Source organism: Macadamia integrifolia, chromosome 7 (assembly GCF_013358625.1).
Source record: "Macadamia integrifolia cultivar HAES 741 chromosome 7, SCU_Mint_v3, whole genome shotgun sequence".
In the NCBI taxonomy this organism is placed as follows: Eukaryota; Viridiplantae; Streptophyta; class Magnoliopsida; order Proteales; family Proteaceae; genus Macadamia; species Macadamia integrifolia.
The window spans coordinates 18,717,914-18,736,645 of NC_056563.1; the positions used below are offsets into that span (position 1 = coordinate 18,717,914).

General features: G+C 36.9%; 2 protein-coding genes across 3 annotated transcripts; one reads left to right on the plus strand and one right to left on the minus strand.

The window, feature by feature from the left end:
• The first annotated feature begins 608 nt into the window (after positions 1 to 608).
• LOC122084503 (NAD kinase 2, chloroplastic-like) lies at positions 609 to 14,871 on the plus strand. 2 transcript variants are annotated; one of them, XM_042652792.1, is made up of 8 exons: positions 609 to 1,002; positions 2,239 to 4,182; positions 5,841 to 5,938; positions 6,076 to 6,217; positions 6,333 to 6,557; positions 6,825 to 6,899; positions 13,820 to 13,921; positions 14,512 to 14,871. In XM_042652792.1, exons 1-8 carry the CDS (start codon positions 805 to 807, stop codon positions 14,713 to 14,715), a joined length of 2,988 nt encoding a protein of 995 aa, XP_042508726.1. In that variant the 5' UTR covers positions 609 to 804; the 3' UTR covers positions 14,716 to 14,871. The 2 variants fall into 2 exon arrangements, with proteins under 2 accessions (XP_042508726.1, XP_042508725.1); XM_042652791.1 differs by having other exon boundaries at positions 610 to 1,002; positions 5,817 to 5,938.
• A 1,944-nt stretch (positions 14,872 to 16,815) lies between these two features.
• On the minus strand, positions 16,816 to 18,732 carry LOC122083118 (1-aminocyclopropane-1-carboxylate oxidase 5-like). The gene is made up of 3 exons (XM_042650809.1): positions 18,549 to 18,732; positions 18,186 to 18,415; positions 16,816 to 17,696 (listed from the first exon to the last, which is right to left on the minus strand). The coding sequence occupies exons 1-3, from the start codon at positions 18,651 to 18,653 to the stop codon at positions 17,105 to 17,107; spliced, it is 927 nt and encodes a 308-aa protein (XP_042506743.1). The 5' UTR covers positions 18,654 to 18,732; the 3' UTR covers positions 16,816 to 17,104.

The window sequence follows — 18,732 nt, forward strand, 5'->3', positions numbered from 1 at the left end:
TATAATTGTAGCATTTTTCAAGAGGTGGCGCGGTAAATTTTCCTTTTTTTATTATTTATTATTATTATTTTTTTGTACCTCCAGCATTTTTCTTAAAAGCCAAACCTTGACATGAATAGGAGAAGAGTATGAGCAAAGGATTCTTTGACTGAAACCTACATACCAATGTGAAGGACTGGGTCCTTTTTCATGGGCACAAGGGGGACAGGGTTTAGGGTTTGTTTGTATATACAATCTCAATCACATGATGAAACACTAGTTTAGATACCAAGTGAACGCAATAGAGTTTATAATGTACTTTTTTTTTTGGGTTAGGAACTGGGTTTCCAACATACCAAAACGCCCATCATTGGGTTATGAATTCTTGGATCATTCTATCATCTTATAAGGGTAAATTCGTCCAATAAACAAAATTATATCCGTTACAATAATACAATCAGAGAAGTGGGGCCAAAGTTGCGTGAAGTTGCTATCCATCTCACCGCTTCGCCACGCTTAAATTAATCTCCTAACTCGTGGATGCCAGCACTGCTCAGGTGCGTGGGTCACTTGTTAGAAGGGGAGACACCGTGTGGGTCACTTATTAGAAGGGGAGACACCACGGCACCCCCCCCCCCTCTCTCTCTCTCTCTCTCTCTCTCTCAATCCATCAAAATCAAAAGGGGAGAACTGAGAATTGAAGCGAAAAAAGCAAGAAAAGGATTAAAATCAAGAAATGATTTCTTCATAAAGCTTTCGTTTTCAGAAGGAGATGGTGATAGAATGCCGTTGCTTCTGCCAATTGTATAATCAGTTCTATTCGATATGAATCGAACAGTTGTGACTGCACGAAGTCAGGCTTACCCAGTGAAGAAGCTCTCTTTGTTGCCTTCTTGCAAAAGAAAGAGCAGCTTCTTTGGATTTGGGTATCTTCCCCTGAGAAAGGAGCGTCTTGGGTTGAAGTTCGTAGTTGGAGCCAGGCTTTCTAACTTCTCTTATTCTCGAATTGGCTTGGATACCCAGGTGAGGTTGCAGAACCTCCTCTAGTTTTTGCTTTCTGTTCCATAATTTTCGTCTTTGAAAATTTTAGATTCTTGGAACAATTAATGTGTTTTCAATTTGGAAGAATTAGAATCGATGAGTAAAATATGTAAATGAAAGCAAAAGAAATGGATTCTTGGCGCCCGCGCCTCAGATGATACAGTGATTGAACTTAATTCACATTGAAATAATCTGTAAAGCCCATGAAATTGCTATTGGTAAACTTTTAATGCATACTGTAATGTGGAGGATACATCCAAGGATAGTCCATGAATTTCTCAGTAAATAAGATCTGTTCTTCAAGAGAAGGAGACTTTATAAGGTAAAAACCCACCGACGTTCTGATCATTCTGTACTGTATTGTACCAAATTCTTGGCAACCCATATCATCAAGAACTAATTGTAGTCTCTTGAAATGATTCTGATTTTCCCCTTTCTAAAAGATTTCGTCCAAGTTGGGTTATTGGTTAATGGATTTTCCTGAAATGATTTCATATATGGCAGACAGCATTGCACACACCAGCCTGCATTTATTTCCTGATGTGAACATGGTCTGAAAGAAATCATTTTACCCTCACTTTTGATATCTCCTCCATATAAGCTAAAGGCTTTTTGTGCACCATTCTCTTGCCAACCTTGTTTTCTCTCATCCCCCTGTTTAATTTTTTCCCCATGAGAATTTAAGACTTAGGGAAGGATAGTTGGGAAATAGTAAATATGCCTACTGTAATAAGCCCAGAACTATCCTTAAATAAACATAATTTTTTTTTCCGAAGACTAATTATATTAATAATAAGGAACAGATTGGGGATAAATCAAGACAGTTACATCAGGAAATGAAGCAGAATATAAAGAAGAGTGATGGTAAGTGTGAACAGATAAGAATACAAGGACAATAAAGCCGCTTCACTCATGGCTTGAGACACAATTGCTTACATCTTCTTGTGCTTCTCTATAAAGATAAAATATGTGGTTGTGTTTCCATCTTGCTTTTTCAGTCATGATCTGTGAGCACTTCTCTTCTTCTGGTTCTTGCTTCCTCACACTGCATGACATATTATATTTTTCGTTACCTGCTTACCAGTTTATATTTGTGCTTACGTTGATTCATTCAGATTATTATTTGGATAAAGTCTTTGACAATGCTTAGTCGAAAGAGTGGATGATTGCAAGGATGAGTATTATTCAGGACTGACATGTTGTTGTTTGGGTTTGAAGACCTTTCAATCTCAGGATTTATCCCAATTTTCTCGGATTGGTCCAGTTCCTGGGGACATTGCAGAATTTGAAGCATATTGCAGAATTTTTCGAGCTGCTGAACAGATTTATACTGCCATAGTGGACACTTTATGCAATCCCTTGACAGGAGAATGTGCTTTTTCATATGAACAATCAGGGGACCAGGCATCATTGGAAGACAAACTAGTAGCAGTGCTTGGCTGCGTGGTTGCTCTTCTGAACAAAAGTAGGGAGGATGTTCTTTCCAGGAGATCTTCTTTCATGAATTCATTTCGTGGTTCAGATGTAAATCTCTTGGAGGATAAGCTTCCACCGCTTGCCATTTTCAGAAATGAGATGAAAAGGTGTTGCCAAAGTTTGCATGTTGCCCTTGAGAACTATTTGGTCCCATCTAGTGACCAAAGCATCATTATATGGAGGAAATTACAGAGACTAAAGAATGTGTGCTATGATGCTGGCTTTCCTTGCAGGGATGGTTATCCCTTCCAGGCGCTACTTGCGAACTGGACTCCCATTTATTTATCCCCGCAAAAAGAACCAGCGTCCAAAGATTCTGAAGTAGCCTTTTGGACTGGTGGCCAGGTAACAGATGAAGGTTTGGACTGGTTATTGGAGAAAGGATATAAAACTATTGTAGATTTGAGGGCAGAGGTAGTCAATGATTACTTATATCAAGCTTCCATTGATGATGCAGTTCTAAATGGGAAACTTGAAATGGTCAAATTGCCAGTTAAAGTTGGAACAGGACCTTCAATGGAGCAGGTTAAGAAGTTTGAATTTTTAGTAGCTGATTCTAATAAAAATCCAATTTATCTCCATAGCCAGGAAGGTGTTCAGAGGACCTCTGCTATGGTCTCAAGATGGAGGCAGTATGCCACTCGCTCTGGTTCACAGTTAGTCCCCAGTTACCCTGTCATAATGAACGGAATGCAAACAGAAGACTCAAGAACAGAGGGTGGCATGCAGATATTTTTAAATTCAGAAGGGGTTACATGCTTGGAAGATGACAATAAATTACTGCCTCAGATGTTGGTTACTTCTGATAGTCCCCAGGAGATATCTTGTGGACATGTATCTCCAACATTGGAGAACCATAATTCAACTGGAAATGGCTCTTATAGAGGTCTTGTTTCTTCCCGAGATACAATATCCACAAAGGGAGCTGATGGGAATGGGTTTGGATCTTTTGCACCCTTTTCCAGGGAAACTGAACCACTCAAGTCTCAGATCCCTAATGGCAATGTGTTCTCCAGAAAGGAGATGTCTAGGTTTTTCAGAAGTAGAAAAATCTCACCACCTCCTTATTTCTATTATGAGAGGAAAAGATTGGGGGTGATGCTGGTTTCACGTGAAACATCTACAAAAACAAGTCAGAATGGTGAAATTCTTGAGGCTGCTAGTATTTCAGGGCTAATGGAATCAGGTAGTTCGAATAGGAGATTTAGTGATAAAAAGTACATGATGGGCACTGAAAAGTACATGGTGGGTGATACTTTTGGTAGTTTAGGTTCAATTTTGAATTCATTTGGAAGAGAAGAAGAGAAGTATGTTGATACTGAAAATAATGTTTCTACCAGTTTGAGTGTTGACTTAGAAAGGAAAGTTACATCTAGAGCTCTTAAAGAGGAGCATGAGAGCAATGCTCAACCCTCCATAGCATCAGACAATGATGATTTGGAGCTTGTTGAAGGTAATATGTGTTCTTCAAACACTGGTGTTGTAAGAGTGCAGTCAAGAAAGAAGGCAGAGATGTTTTTAGTTCGCACAGATGGATTTTCTTGTACCCGAGAGAAGGTGACAGAATCCTTCTTAGCTTTTACACATCCTAGCGCCCAACAGCAGATGCTTATGTGGAAGTCTACACCCAAGACTGTATTACTTTTGAAGAAGTTAGAACAAGAGCTCATGGAAGAAGCCAAAGAGGTACCATTGCTAATATCTTGCCATTTTAGTTGGAACAATCATTTCTCTTGTTTTTTCTTATGATGATTCTTATATCAAAGACCAACATGGATATTGTATGCCGAATCAGTGTATAGGGAGAACAGAACATAGGACCTCAATCATAATGGCAACCTCCACTGTCCAGGCCTAAAATATTTTTAATCAGCCCTAGTGACATTCTAAGTTGTATCGTTTATGAAACTATAAATTTGAAATTTCATATTTAATGTCCATTTATTTATGGGAAATTGGTAGCGGCATGGACATGCATCCTACTTAATGTTTTCCAAGTGGCAATCCACCTAACCCTCAAATTCATTGCACAAGTAGCATGGTTGTCAAGGCGTCGCCGGCGGTTTGTCTGGGGCCTAGACGATAATTGCCTTATTGCACTGCACGTCGCCTTGTGTTTTGACACTTATTTATGCCAAATATCATTTAAGTAAATGTTTTTTAAGATATTATTCATAAATAAGGAAATACCCCCTATTTGAATCCAATAAAAATAGTTTAAAAATAAAATTCTAAAAGGATAAAAAGTCAACCCCCAGTCCAAGAACAAAAACTGGATTTTGGTTACAGGGGCGATTTTCAACTTTTAAATGCTGGAGTTTTTCTTAATTATGAAAATTTTATAAATATTATCATGTTAAAACATTGCTAAAAACCAAAAGTCTGGTAAAATAATATTTTGTTTTGATATCCATAAATTTTTTTCATTCAAGTGATTTTAACAACATTCGCGCACTTTAAAATAAGTTTGACAGGAACATAACTTTGTCATTATAACTCAGATTTAAGTAATCTTAGACTTGTTGGAAAGCTGGTTTTATGTTATATCTAATACAAAAAGTTTCATGTAAAGATAAAATCATTTGACCAGTCAAACTTATTATAGAACAAGAGCATTTCTTTTTTATGATTTAATGTGACTTAATATTGACTTTTTATGACTTGATGTGGCTAAACGTTGATTTTTAATGACTTGATGTGGCTTAATGTTGATTTTTTATGATACATGGCATATGTAACTTACTAAATAATGTTAGAAAAGAGGGAAAATAAAAAAATAACACTTGGTCGCCTTTTTCACTTTAAGGCGGACGCCTTCTCGCCTAGGCGCTTAGACAGCCCTCCAACGCCTTGGTTTGCCTTGGCGCCATGACAACTATGACAAGTAGATCTCACCATCCCCTATTAGCTGAGTCCAAGTTTTTGACATTGAGGAAAGTAGGTCAAAACGGTTAAAAAGTTGAAACATATGAGCCAAAATTATGGGCCATCCAAAATACACAGGAATAATCAAATATAGGTTGAACATATAATTGAACTTAAGAAATTTGGCCAATCTATGAGGGAACCTCCTATCCATACGGTTGGAAGTTGCACATCATTATCCATGTGGCCAAAATCAGTTCGGGAATTTTTCCAAGCCTAGAAACATTATTACAAGTGATAAGTTCATTTCACTGAGAGAATATTCTGACTGATACTCACAAGGACAGACTTTCACATACGTGTTCTGCCCCTCCCCCAGAAGAGGTGGGAAGAAAAAACTACTTCCTTTTCCTGTGTTATTTCATCTTGATGAATGTTTTGTATCTGCTCTCTAGGTTGCTTCCTTCTTGTATTACCAGGAGAAAATAAATGTGCTTGTGGAACCTGATGTTCATGACATATTTTCAAGAATCCCAGGGTTTGGCTTTGTCCAAACCTTTAATAGTCAAGATACCAGGTACTGAAACTTGTGGTTTGAAAGATTTTGTGATATTTCTGCTTACTCAGGATTGCTTTATTTTCTTTACTAAAAAATACAAATAAAAGAGGATTACCTTATTTATTTGCTTACCACCATTGAATAACTTAATGCAGTGATCTTCATGAGAGGGTTGACTTTGTTGCGTGCCTTGGAGGAGATGGGGTTATACTTCATGCTTCTAATTTATTCAGGGGCGCTGTTCCTCCTGTTGTATCATTTAACCTTGGATCTCTTGGGTTTCTAACTTCCCATAATGTATGTGGCTTTACATTACTTGTGAGAGTAGCCTTTTCCTCCCCCCTCCCTTTCTCGTTCTCATTTCATTGCTTTGCCCTTCTCTTCCTCAAGTAACATTCCTCTTTCGATTCAGTTTGCAGACTACAGGCAGGTTCTGAGACAAGTTATCCATGGGAATGACACGCTGGATGGGGTGTATATTACTCTTAGGATGCGTCTTCGGTGTGAGATTTTTCGCAACGGAAAAACAGTGCCTGGGAAAGTATTTGATGTCCTTAATGAGGTTGTTGTTGATCGTGGATCTAATCCCTACCTTTCTAAAATTGAATGCTATGAGCATGACCACCTTATAACAAAGGTAAGAGCAGGGATTGTGTTAGGAGCACAAGTTTGTGGATAGTATAGTCATGGCCATATTTTAGATCTTTACATGGTTTAGAATTTACAGTTTCTGTCAAAAGTTCAAATATATATATATATATATATATGTATTTCTCTTTATTTAGTTTTCATTTGCAAGGAACCATAAAATTCCTCATCAGATCTTAAGAAAATATTATCCTTTTCTGTTGGATACCCAATCGGATGATACCTCATATTTAATGATTATACTCATCGTTTTCAGGTACAAGGTGATGGAGTAATAGTAGCCACACCTACGGGGAGTACAGCTTACTCTACCTCTGCAGGAGGTTCCATGGTCAGCCTACAATTTTATTTGCTTGATTTGGATTTAAGCCTATATCTTTATAAGTCCTGTCCAAACTTTCCTATCGTTGTGTCTTTAATTGACTGGAAATGATAATAGTAATATAATCCAACTTTAAGTTGGGATAAGGGTTGTTCCGCTTGCATAATGATGTGAACTTTCTTATTTAATTTAGTAGGAAAGGCTTGCTATTTTTCTATGTAGATGATCCAACCCCTCCCCCCCCCCCCCCCGCCTTTCCACCGGCGAATGACCACTTCATTTCAAGAGTACAATTCTTCCCTTCCCCACTTTAGTTCTTTCCATAGTTGTCACGGCGCCAAGGCAAACCAAGGCGGTGGAGGATTGTCTAAGCGCTTAGGCGAGAAGGTGCCCGCCTTAAGGCGAACAAGTGTTATTTTTTATTTTTCCTATTTTCTAACATTATTTAGTAAGTTATATATACCTTGTATCATAAAAAATCAAGATTAAGCCACATCAAGTCATTAAAAATCAACATTTAGCCACATCAAATCATAAAAAATTAACATTAAGTCATATTAAGTTATAAAAAATCAACATTTAGAAAAATGCTCTTATTCTATAATAAGTTTGACTGGTCAAATGATTTTATTTTTACATGAGACTTTTTGTATTAGTTATAATATAAAACCAGCTTTCTAACAAGTCTAAGATTACTTAAATCTGAGTTGCAATGACAAAGTTATGCTTCAGTCAAACTTTTTTTTAAGTGCGCGAATACTGTTAAAATCGCCTGAATGAAAATAATTTTATGAATATCAAAACAAAATATTTTTTTACCGGACTTTTGGTTTTTAACAATGTTTTAACATGATAGAATTTATAAAATTTTCATAATTGAGAAAAACCCTAATATTTAAAAGTTGAAAATCGTCCCTATAACCAAAATCCAGTTTTTGTTCTTGGACTGGGGGGTTGACTTTTTATCCTTTTGGAATTTGATTTTTAAACTATTTTTATTGGATTCAAATAGGGGGTATTTGCTTATTTATGAATAATATCTTAAGTAAATGAAATCATTTACTTGAATGATATTTGGCATAAATAAGTGCCGAAACACAAGGTGACATGCAGTGCAACAAGGCGGCTGTCTCCTAGGCGACGCCTTGACAACTATGGTTCTTTCTGATGTAAGTTCTCTAATATCTCTGTCAAGGTAACCCACAAGTTGCAACTATATGATGTTTAGAATCAATTTATGATGAACATTGATGAGCTAATTTGGTCCACTTGGAATATTGCAGTGTTTCTGGATATTTCTTAGACCCTCCAGACTTTATCATCAACAATAATCTTGAACACATTATATCCAGAATCCTAGTCAACGATATGGTAAAAGTATAGGAATAATGGACGAAAATAAGGTGATTGCATTAGGTAGTGCCCTATATGACTGCTCGTATTGTGTAGGATAGTTTCAGATGTCCATGTCCTTTCCCCTTGCTCTGCTATAAAGACCAGATATCCTTGAGAAATGACTTCTATCAAAAATCATTCCAGAGTTGATCACATAAACTTTTGCGACTTTTCAATAGGGATGTGATTGGGCTTCCACAAATCTTGAAGAAGTAAAATCAAAACCTTCGCTAGAATAGCAATCAGCAAGAGTGGATAGAGCTATTGTTTAGGTCACAGAGGTGTAATATAAGGGAGAATTTAGGGTTGCAAGAAGAATTAGGGTTAGAATTTCGAAGGAATGTAATGGATGATTAGGATAGGCACTGCGGTTGGAAGGAATAATGGTTTTCTGGAGTTTGGATGGGACTTTTAAGAGCAGGAATGAATTCTATTATGGGCGGGCAGAAAATAAGAAGTATAGAAAAACTACCTCCATAGCTAGAGTTTTATGATCCCAGTAAACCAGAGGATTTCTTTAGGATTGAGAAAAATAGGTTATGCGAATGGTTTAATGGGAATCTGATAACAAAAATAGTGCTGAAAGACAGCTGATTCTGTTGTTAGAGAAGGCTGTTGTAAAGGTAAGAAAGTTCGGATCTTCGAATCCGAACAGTCAGGAATTTTGGGGAATATGTTGCTTTCGAGTCTAATTTCCAGCTGGACTGCTAATCATTGTGAAATGAAGCTTTTGGATTCTCACGATCCAAAACTAAGCGTCAACAAAAGTAGAAAGTTAGAAGAAGAAGAAAAGAGGATACTACCAGGGCCTGTGAGTCCAAACAGTAATGGGACAAAACTTGGGAGAAAAATCTCCTTATTCATCGGTAAATTCATGCTTAGGTACAAGAATACATGTGTTTAGCATGCTGCATAATAAAATATAAAGTACTTATTAAAAGCAATTAACCTAACACTTTTAAGTTGGATGACACTTAAGTTTTAGAATCTGCAACATAACTCTATCATGGCCCAGTATAGGCCATAAACTCAAGTTTTAATTACTTAGGATACTGCCCCTCTTGACTGAACATAACTTCTAACCTACTCAACCTATAATGGAATGTATGGGGGGCCGCATAGGGAGCATATAGTGCTTTTGTTTTGTTTGATTGTACTGTCATTGATTTGAATTGACTGACTCAGGAACTTTCCCTTAGGGTGCATTCCTGGTGAGCAAGCCGAGTTCTTCCCTTGATACCAACGGACCCCACCTGAGGGAGATAACGCTGATGCAGATTGAATAGATGGATCTGCTGGTGGTGTTCTTACTTTAGAGATAGAAGGGACAAGATTCTGATGATGGTTGATATGGGCAAGATCTGATAAAATCAGAGTTGGTGACAGAGAAGTCGTAGAGAAGAAGAAACATCAGAATCGTGGGGGTCAAGAGAAGATAAAAGACAGGGAAGAGAGATTTTTTTTTTTTTTTGGGGGGGGTGGAGAGAAGTGAGAGAACAATCTTGCATTTCAAACTAACTAATCCTTTAATTCCATTAATCAAATCGTCTCTGGCTGTTAGGCCTTTCTTTGTATTGCTTTTTATAACTGAAAATAGAAACATACTAAAAATTGAACTTCTAAATCTGCCAATCAATGGAGCTGGATTGACAGTCCTAGACAACAAAACAAGGACAGGCTAATAATAGGTGTTCTAAACAGCCATTAAAATAAAAGAAACTACTTAAATCATGGTTGGACAACTTGGACTCATAGAATCCCTAAACCAGCCAATTACTATCACTTTAATGACAAAATAAAGGTAAGACTCCAACTAAGCCCATGGTTTGGGAAAGATAAGGTTCCAGGAAATCTGGAATCTTTGGAACCGCAAACTATGTTGAAACTTCCAAATGGGCCCCACAAACTTGCTAAACCTTATTTAATATAATTTTACAACAAGATAACTTCTTAACAAATAGTAATGGGCCCCACTACTAATACTAATTAGTAATTAAAATACTAATTTCTTATTCATAATTAAAATCCTAAATATGGCTTATGAGAGGTCCATTACATCAATAAAACCCAAAAATTAAGGCCCAACACAAACCTATTTTAAATTCTGGCACAAATTCAACCGGTGCGTTAAACACCGACCCTAGAAAGTAAATGATATTGTATTGATAAAACCAAAAAGAGCAATTCATACTCAGAGTAGCTATACAGAGCCACACAGCCAGCACATGCCCGCAACAAAAAGAGCAGCTATAAATCCCCTTCACAAAAAACAACCCCACCTATACTTCAACATTCTGTGATCTTTTGGAGACATCCAATAGTTTTGATTTGTGATTATCTAAATACAGCCTATCCAACTAGCTTCTGGCTATTTCCCTTCCCTTTCCCTTTTTTTTTTTTTTTGGGGGGGGGGTGGGGGGGGGGGGTGTTAGTCATCTTCGCTTTCCATTCTTGGAGGTCCCTCCATCACACCCACAATGTGTTTTGGTGTTTTGGCATGTTCATACATTAAATATTTGAGAGGTCGGTTGTCAGTTGAAGCTCTCTCCCCCCCCCCCCCCACCCACCTTGTCTGTCTTTTCCTTCCTTCTGTCTGTATATATATTCTCTGAAGTTGTTTTATTTAATTTTTGGGTGGAAATCTCTGAAGGTGTTTTCAGATTGGTTATATCCTGCAGTTATCATTTATAAATCTCTGAAAGGAGAAATCTTTCATCATTTTAAAAGCATATCTTCTATTGTATGACATTCAAGCCAGTGAATGTCAGATTTTTTTTTGGTCTGCAAACTCTTTTCCTATTTTTCCAAAGGATGGCAAGAGATTGAGAGGGAAGCATTAAGAAAGAAGTTCACCTTATTGAGCGTAATGATTCAGTCTATCATCCTGCATATGATTTTAATCGTTTATGATAATCCACCTACTTAAGATCTCAGGGAAGTGAATATTTGTAATAAATGAGTGACTGCTAGGAAAGATGATTGCAACATTCCTCATCAACACAAACTGTTTTTGTCCTCAAAGGATCTCTTAGTTCATCATTTTTTAGTTAGGAATATTGCTAACTAAAGGTAAGTTGAAAATAGAGTTAACACTTTCTTTTTCTGGCTGACGTGCAAGAGATGGAAATCTAATTGGGAGATTCCACAGTGATTATTTTAGGTATCTGGGCCCAATTATAAATAAAGAAGGTGATGTAGTGGATGCTGTTTCATAGAGAATTAAATAGGATGGATGAAGTGGAGAGGTGCATCCGGAGTATTGAGTGATCGAAGCATTCCTTAGGGTAGTCAATCAGTCGATTCGGTCCTGTTTTGGTCAGGCTTAATCGGTTTCAGGTTGACAATGAGTGAATCCAAAACCAAATCATTAGCCAACTTTCGATTTCGGCTGGTATGGTTTCAGTTTTTCTTGGTCTCACATTGTCAGTTTAATATTTGTTTATACCATTTGGCTCAGCGCATTCAAGTTTCAATAAATTTCTACAACATTTTCAAACAATAAATATTTAATACGAAGAAGATATAAATTAATCATTTGATTGCAGACAAGATGATCTTCTTTAAATAATAAAAATTATCACCCACTTAAGCTCCTCATTGTTGATGATAAAAAATTTTATTCTTAAAATTCTCACACCCACTTAGAGTTCCTTATTGGTTATAATAACAATTTAGTTTTTGTTAAATTATTTCCCATTTAGGATTCCTCATTTCTTTTTGTCGAGTTGTCAGTGATAACAAAAACCCATCTTTCTATAATTCTAATATTATATGAACTTAAAACACATTGTACACTTCAGTAGTTCATTAAACCCTATAGCCACTTCCATCTTCACCTCCTCCTGGCCTAGAAACTCTCTTTCTCTCTCATATTTCATTGGAAAGGGGGGAACTCCATGATATTCAAGACAGTGAGTGGACAAGACTCAAAAGAGAGAGATCTTATCTGATTTTCACTGGTGGAAGAAGATAGCTGGCTCTTGGGGAAGTTTGGTGGCAGGTGACGGTGAGCGGTAGGGTGATTTTATAAAGGTTCAAAACAGAATATGTTGGTATTGGTTTCTTCTCTGGCTATATTGGTCTGTTCAGTTTTCAACTGGTTCCATAACAGTCTGGTCCGAAGCCAATTCGACAAGGATTTGGTTTGGTTCGGTTTTTTTTTGGTCGGTTTGACCAGTTCGTTTTAGGTTTTGACAACCTAGTATTCCTTTAAAATTTAAGGGAAATTTTATAGGACAGTATACAACCAGATATAATGTATGGTTCGGAATGTTGGGCAGTTAAGCAACATCATGTAGATAAAACTCAGTGTAGCGGTGATGATGATGTTGGATGGATGAGTAGTAAAACTGGAAGGATCAAGTAAGGACTGATCATATTAGATCTGGTTTGGAAGTAGCTCCGATACATAATACGCTACAAGAAAGTCATTTACGACGACATGACCATGTTCAATGGAGGCCTTTGGATGCTTCAGTATAGAGGAGTGATTTGATTCAGACTAAAGGATCTAAAAGAGCTGGGGGCAGACCTAAATGACCTTAGGAGAAGTGATGAGGAAAGACATGCATTGCTTAGGCCTTGTATCAAGTATGACATCGGATAGAGCTAATTGGAGGGCAATGATCCATATAGCCGACCCCATTTAGTTGGGATAAGGATGAGTCGTTGTTGTATATGTTTGCAGTTCTTAACTATCCTTAGAAAAGGAAATTAAGTTAACCTCAAATTCTCACCTAATTCAACAGTCCTAGTTATTTTCTGTTGAAATTGAAATTTAGTTTGGTAGGTTTTAGGTTCATTATAACTAATTTTATGGATTCCTTGACCCTGATTCTGCCCTATTAAGCAGTTTGAACAATGAACATGGGGCTCATAGTTATAAATTCTACAAGATATATTAGTATGACTTTGGTGAATTTTAGTGCTTTCTGCATATCCTTGTTTGCTTCCCTTTGTCATATTTATTGTGAATTTTGGCTGGCCATTTAATCCAATATTGTAATTTGTAATGATGAATGAGGTGATAGATACTATACTTTGATCTTAGAAAAATAAGTAGCTAGCAAAAGCATGCAATTCGGCAAAACCAGTAATTGATCTCAATTACTCACAAACTTTTTTTAATTCTTCATTTAAACTGGATGGTTGTTCTGTATTCACTTATTATAGGAAAGAATCATAATTGTACACTGTGCCCACACAGTAATTGTTTTGAAGTGCCTATTGTATTTCATCTTGGTATTTTATGAACAAAGGATTATATCAGTAGATGCATATGACTTAGATGAAATCAAATGTTTTTCTTTTACACTAATTTACATAGAATTTCTGTTTGGCAATTATGACCTAAGTGCTTGGTTTCGTGCATTTATGTAATGTTAGAATTTTTTATCCTCCTGCCATTAAATTTTTTTTTTTTTTTTTTTTTTTTTTTTTTTTTTCCTGATTATTTTCTTGTTTCAATTGTTTATCCAATTGCTTTCTTTTTCCTTACATGCATAAATTGCTTACCCTGATCATCTGGAATGCAGGTTCATCCAAATGTTCCTTGCATGCTGTTTACACCAATCTGCCCGCACTCTCTCTCATTTAGGCCCGTTATACTTCCAGATTCTGCACGGCTTGAATTAAAGGTGAACTTTTTTGTTCTATTGAACTAATGGCATTAAGAGAAAATTAATTATGAAATGGCTTATGTTGGTCACTGGGGTAATGCTGCATGTAAGAGACTCATTACTGACCCAATGGAAATGGGCCGCAGACCCATAACCATTGCAGAAAGCATGCTATGTTTATCGTTAATGTCACATTTGTGTCTTTTAAATATGGGAAACATGCTATTTTGTTGAATTTAGACCTTAGGACAGGATGCTTAGATTGCTCAGATTTCCTAACAGGAACAGCAGGCTGTTACAGTGTCACCCGAGGATGGTCCAGCATCTGTTCAGTTCTTAAAAACATTGACAACCAGATTATTGATAGGTTACCTGCCTTTGAAAAAAGGTTTATGCATGTTGGAGTTGGAATTAGATTAGAAGTGAAGTTGTGTAGACTTTCACGTAATGCCTTCTATATTTGATTTTTCACAACTCAATGGAAGAAAGCCCTGTGAAATCTATGAATAATGTGATGCTTTCAAGGCCTTCTGTTCATGTTACTTAAAGACCTTTTGATATGGTTCTGTTAGCCTGATTTAACCTTATAATACGCTGCAACTTCACAGATCCCTGAGGACGCACGAAGTAATGCATGGGTGTCTTTTGATGGGAAAAGGAGGCAGCAGCTCTCAAGAGGAGACTCTGTTCGAATATCTATGAGCAAGCATCCTCTACCAACAGTCAATAAATTTGATCAAACTGGTGAATGGTTCCTCAGCTTGATCCGCTGTTTGAATTGGAATGAAAGGTTGGAGCAGAAGGCACTGTAGGGCTTGGAATTCATATTACTTAATAAGTTCTGGTTTTAGCTTGAGTGTAAATGTTTGTACATAATGTAAGATAAAAAGAACAATAACACACGTACCTTATGAAAAGAGAACGGTAGTCCTCTTTACTGGATTCCAAAGAAAGTTAAGGTTAGCCTACTTCTTAATGTTTGTATTTTGTCATTGCAGAAGCATGCATCACTAGTCTCCCAAATGTGAGAAAATGGGCCAATCGATGAATTTTTTTTTCATCGTTGTAATTATATGAAGTCTGATTGTTGATAGACAGAGGCATGAAAAATGAAAATATAAAGGCATGGCCTTAGGAATCTAACAGGACATGTTTCAATCTGTTTGCAAGGTGGAAGGTTCACATATGACTCCTAACATGCAACTAATAACACTGCTGTTGATTTGGAATTTCAGTGATAGTCAGGGGGAATATCATTTGTTTCAGCACAAAGGTTGAAGTACCTTAATCTTTGGAGGAGTGACATTGATCAGCCTTGTTTGTCCATGTCTCCAATGGGCAGGATTTCCTGATATGTTAGTGCATCTGAAGAGAAGATATTGAGTGGCACTAAGAAGCAATGGGTGATTCAGATGCTTTAACAACCCTGCTTCCCCCCTCTCCCCTCCCCAAGATCATCAAGAGCACATTCCTCTGAAATTTGGAATAAATTGTGGAAATGCTCTACAAATTGTTTGTGAAATTGTGCGTTCCCCCATCGAATTCCCCATTTAAATTATGCAATCCTCCGTCATGACTGGTCTTGGAATCACTGCAAATAATATTGCAAATAAGCCTTGAAGCAGTTTCTTGGATTAACAGGATTTCAGGATTTCATTTCACCTTTTTGAGGTGATAAAAAATGTTCAGAAAGAACTTGTGAACCCTCTTCCCAACTGAAATGTTCAGGCTCTTGTTTGTTCCATTTCATCATTTTCTCTCTCTCCCCAGTAGATGCCGGAGCGGGAATGCATGGCATATGAGAGAAATAGGGATAGATTGGTGTTTCAATACCTTCATTCTTATTGAGTCTCTTTACTCTAGATCAGTCAAAACTACGAAACACATAACTGCCCTTATGTCATAGGTTTTAACATAGCCTGGCTTCATCTAAAATGCATGGTAAACAGGACCTGGGCTATCAAACACAAGGGTCTCTATTTGAATGACCTTCGAGTGAAAATGGTGAATAGGATGGCTCTGTTTGGTTTCAAGGTAAATTAAAGGAAAGGGAAGCAGAAAATTTTAACTTAAAAAGAGACTTTTGAAATAATTATCACACAAGATTATATCACTACCTCTAATTAATTTCGTATTTGATTATTAAAGTTCACTTCACTTTGCATCCAAATCACTTGGTATGAAAAGTAAATTAAATTTACATCTAAATATATTTATTATTATTATTATTATTATTATTATTATTATTATTATTATTATTATTATTATTAAATATGATAAAAAAATTAAGTCTTATATAATCATATAGGTAATGATTACAAAAATTTCCTTCTTAGGTTCTCTTCCCTTTAATTTCCCTTGCAATCAAATAGATTTGCCATGAATGGACTTAACAGTAATAGGATTGGCTATCCGGGCCTCAAATGAGCCCATCCTACTGCCATGTTTAGTAATCTTGTTAGTTGCCAGTTTGTCAGTATATTAACACCCCAACCATTCTAAAAAAATGTTTTGCCTTTTTCTATTGGAACAAGTTTCCCAGCACATCATGAAAAGGGAATCCATTCACTCATGGGTTTAGATGCTTAGATAGCACACCTAGAACAGTGAAAAGGCAGCGTACACTTCTCTCCCAGACCCCACAGTAGCAGGAGCCTTGCATTGAGTTACACTTTTATAACCAATAATTCTAGTGGGCAAGCTGTGGCACATCGGTTAAGTTGCACTATTGCAATGGTTGCTTTTTTATTTATTTATTTTTTTGGTATAACTGATAATTCTATGGTACTGAAAATGTAGGTTACCATATGGAAGTATTTGACAGAACCAAAGAAAATCCCAAATGGTCTTGCAAGTTAAATCTTAACATGCCTAAGAAAGGTGAAGAAATGATTTTAGTATAAAGAAACTGATAACATTGAAAAGTATATTTTATATATGCTAATAATGTGTACAAAGCAACCTTGCAAATACAATGGAAATCCAACATCACCTAGCTGCGTGTGCTAGGGATGGAAAAGCAAGCATGTTAACTCTGAAGCAAACAACAATAACACCCCTTGAACTTCCTTATCCTTTCTACACAAAGTCAAGAGAAGGAAATCTAGTGGGTTTCTGATCTAGGATCACAACTTTTATCACTAAACCTTTAAGTTACTGAAAGCATCAAGTCATTATATAAAAAGAAGCTCTTTCTGCCTCTTACATGGCCCCAACAGCTTGGAACCTTGGTTCCTTTGGAAGGAACTTCTGCTTAGCATAAACAGACATATAATCACCAAAAACAAACTCTGGGTAAGGTTGGGCAACTTCTTTTGTCACTGGGTTGATTAATTCAGGTGCAGGTGCTATGGTTGCCTTGAGAGAGGGATTGTAGAAAGATGCTATGGATCTTCTGTTACCATCTGGAGTGGCCAATACGCGGTGCCAGACGCTCTTATATAGCCCATTGCTCAAGACCTCAATCTGATCTCCTGTGTTGATGACAATGGCATTAGGAATTGTTTCAACATCAATCCATTCTCCATCCTTGAGGATTTGGAGGCCTTTCACCTCATCATCCTGGAAGAGTAGGATGATACCCCCAGCATCGGTGTGGGCACGAAGGCCATTCACTAGATCAGGACGAGGACAAGGTGGATAGTGGCTGACCTTGGTGCCAAAAAAGGCCTGATCCTCACCATTGAATGCCTTCTTAATGTAACCTTTATGTAACCCTAGGTTCTCATCCATTACCTCCATCACTTTCTCAGCCAATTTCTTCAATTCATATCGGTATTCAGACATGGTTTCCCTGTCATACAATTTAATTACAACATTCCATTAGTAATAATCATAAACTCCGGGATTAATGAATTCAGTCAGGATCTTATAATATCCAATCTTAAGAGTAGTTTTTCTGGTTGAAAGTATTGTTTAATACTAAATATTACTAAAAACTACTCATTTTTTATCACTTACTCTCTGGATTTATTTTGAGGGTTTTTTCTATTTTTCAGAATGATTCTTACTAGATTCACATTTGGAATGAACTTGACTTTGTTTGTTTACTCTCCTCGAACAAAAGATTTTACTTTTGCTTCTAGAACTCAGCTTTAAAAGCTAGACCTTTAGGAGAGGTTGCCCAAGTTCTTCACATCTTCACATTGGGCTACTCACATCTGATGCGGAATAATTTCTTTTATGTGAAACCCTAACAGTTATTCATTTACTCAAAGGAATTTAAGAAATGGAGAATCTTCTAAAAGAGTTACTCTACAACAGCTTCCTAGGAAACACTTACTTGAATTCCTTGTATTGGGATGGCCAGTTGTTCATGTCATCTTGAAGTGTGAAGACATCTTCCCAGTCCACATTCTCCAACTTCTCATCCCTTTTCCCTTCCACCAAGTCATTCAACATCTTCACAGGCATTGAGTTCTTGAAAGCTTCTTCTCTTTCCTTCTTGTAGCACTCAGAGCACAACTTTTTGAGCCTCTCCAAGAGCTCCTCTGAGATCCCATGGTTCACCAGCTGCAATAGTGTTAACAAACATCTAATTAGTTCTTCTCAATAAAAGTCAGAGTCCCAACAAAAAACAAAGCTAAAATAAACTACAGTTATTAACTTAATAAAAGTATGCTCATCATGAATTCATGAACTTTACCTGGAAGAATCCCCATTCCTCACAACCATTTGCGATCTGAGACATTGTCTTAGCCCTCTCCTTCCCATCATTAAGCTTTGAAAAGTCAATCACTGGAATAGCCATTGGATCAAACAAAGAAGTTGCAGCAGGAAAACTAAAGAAAAGAGATCTCAAGAGAAGAAGATGACAGAGGTTGAGAATG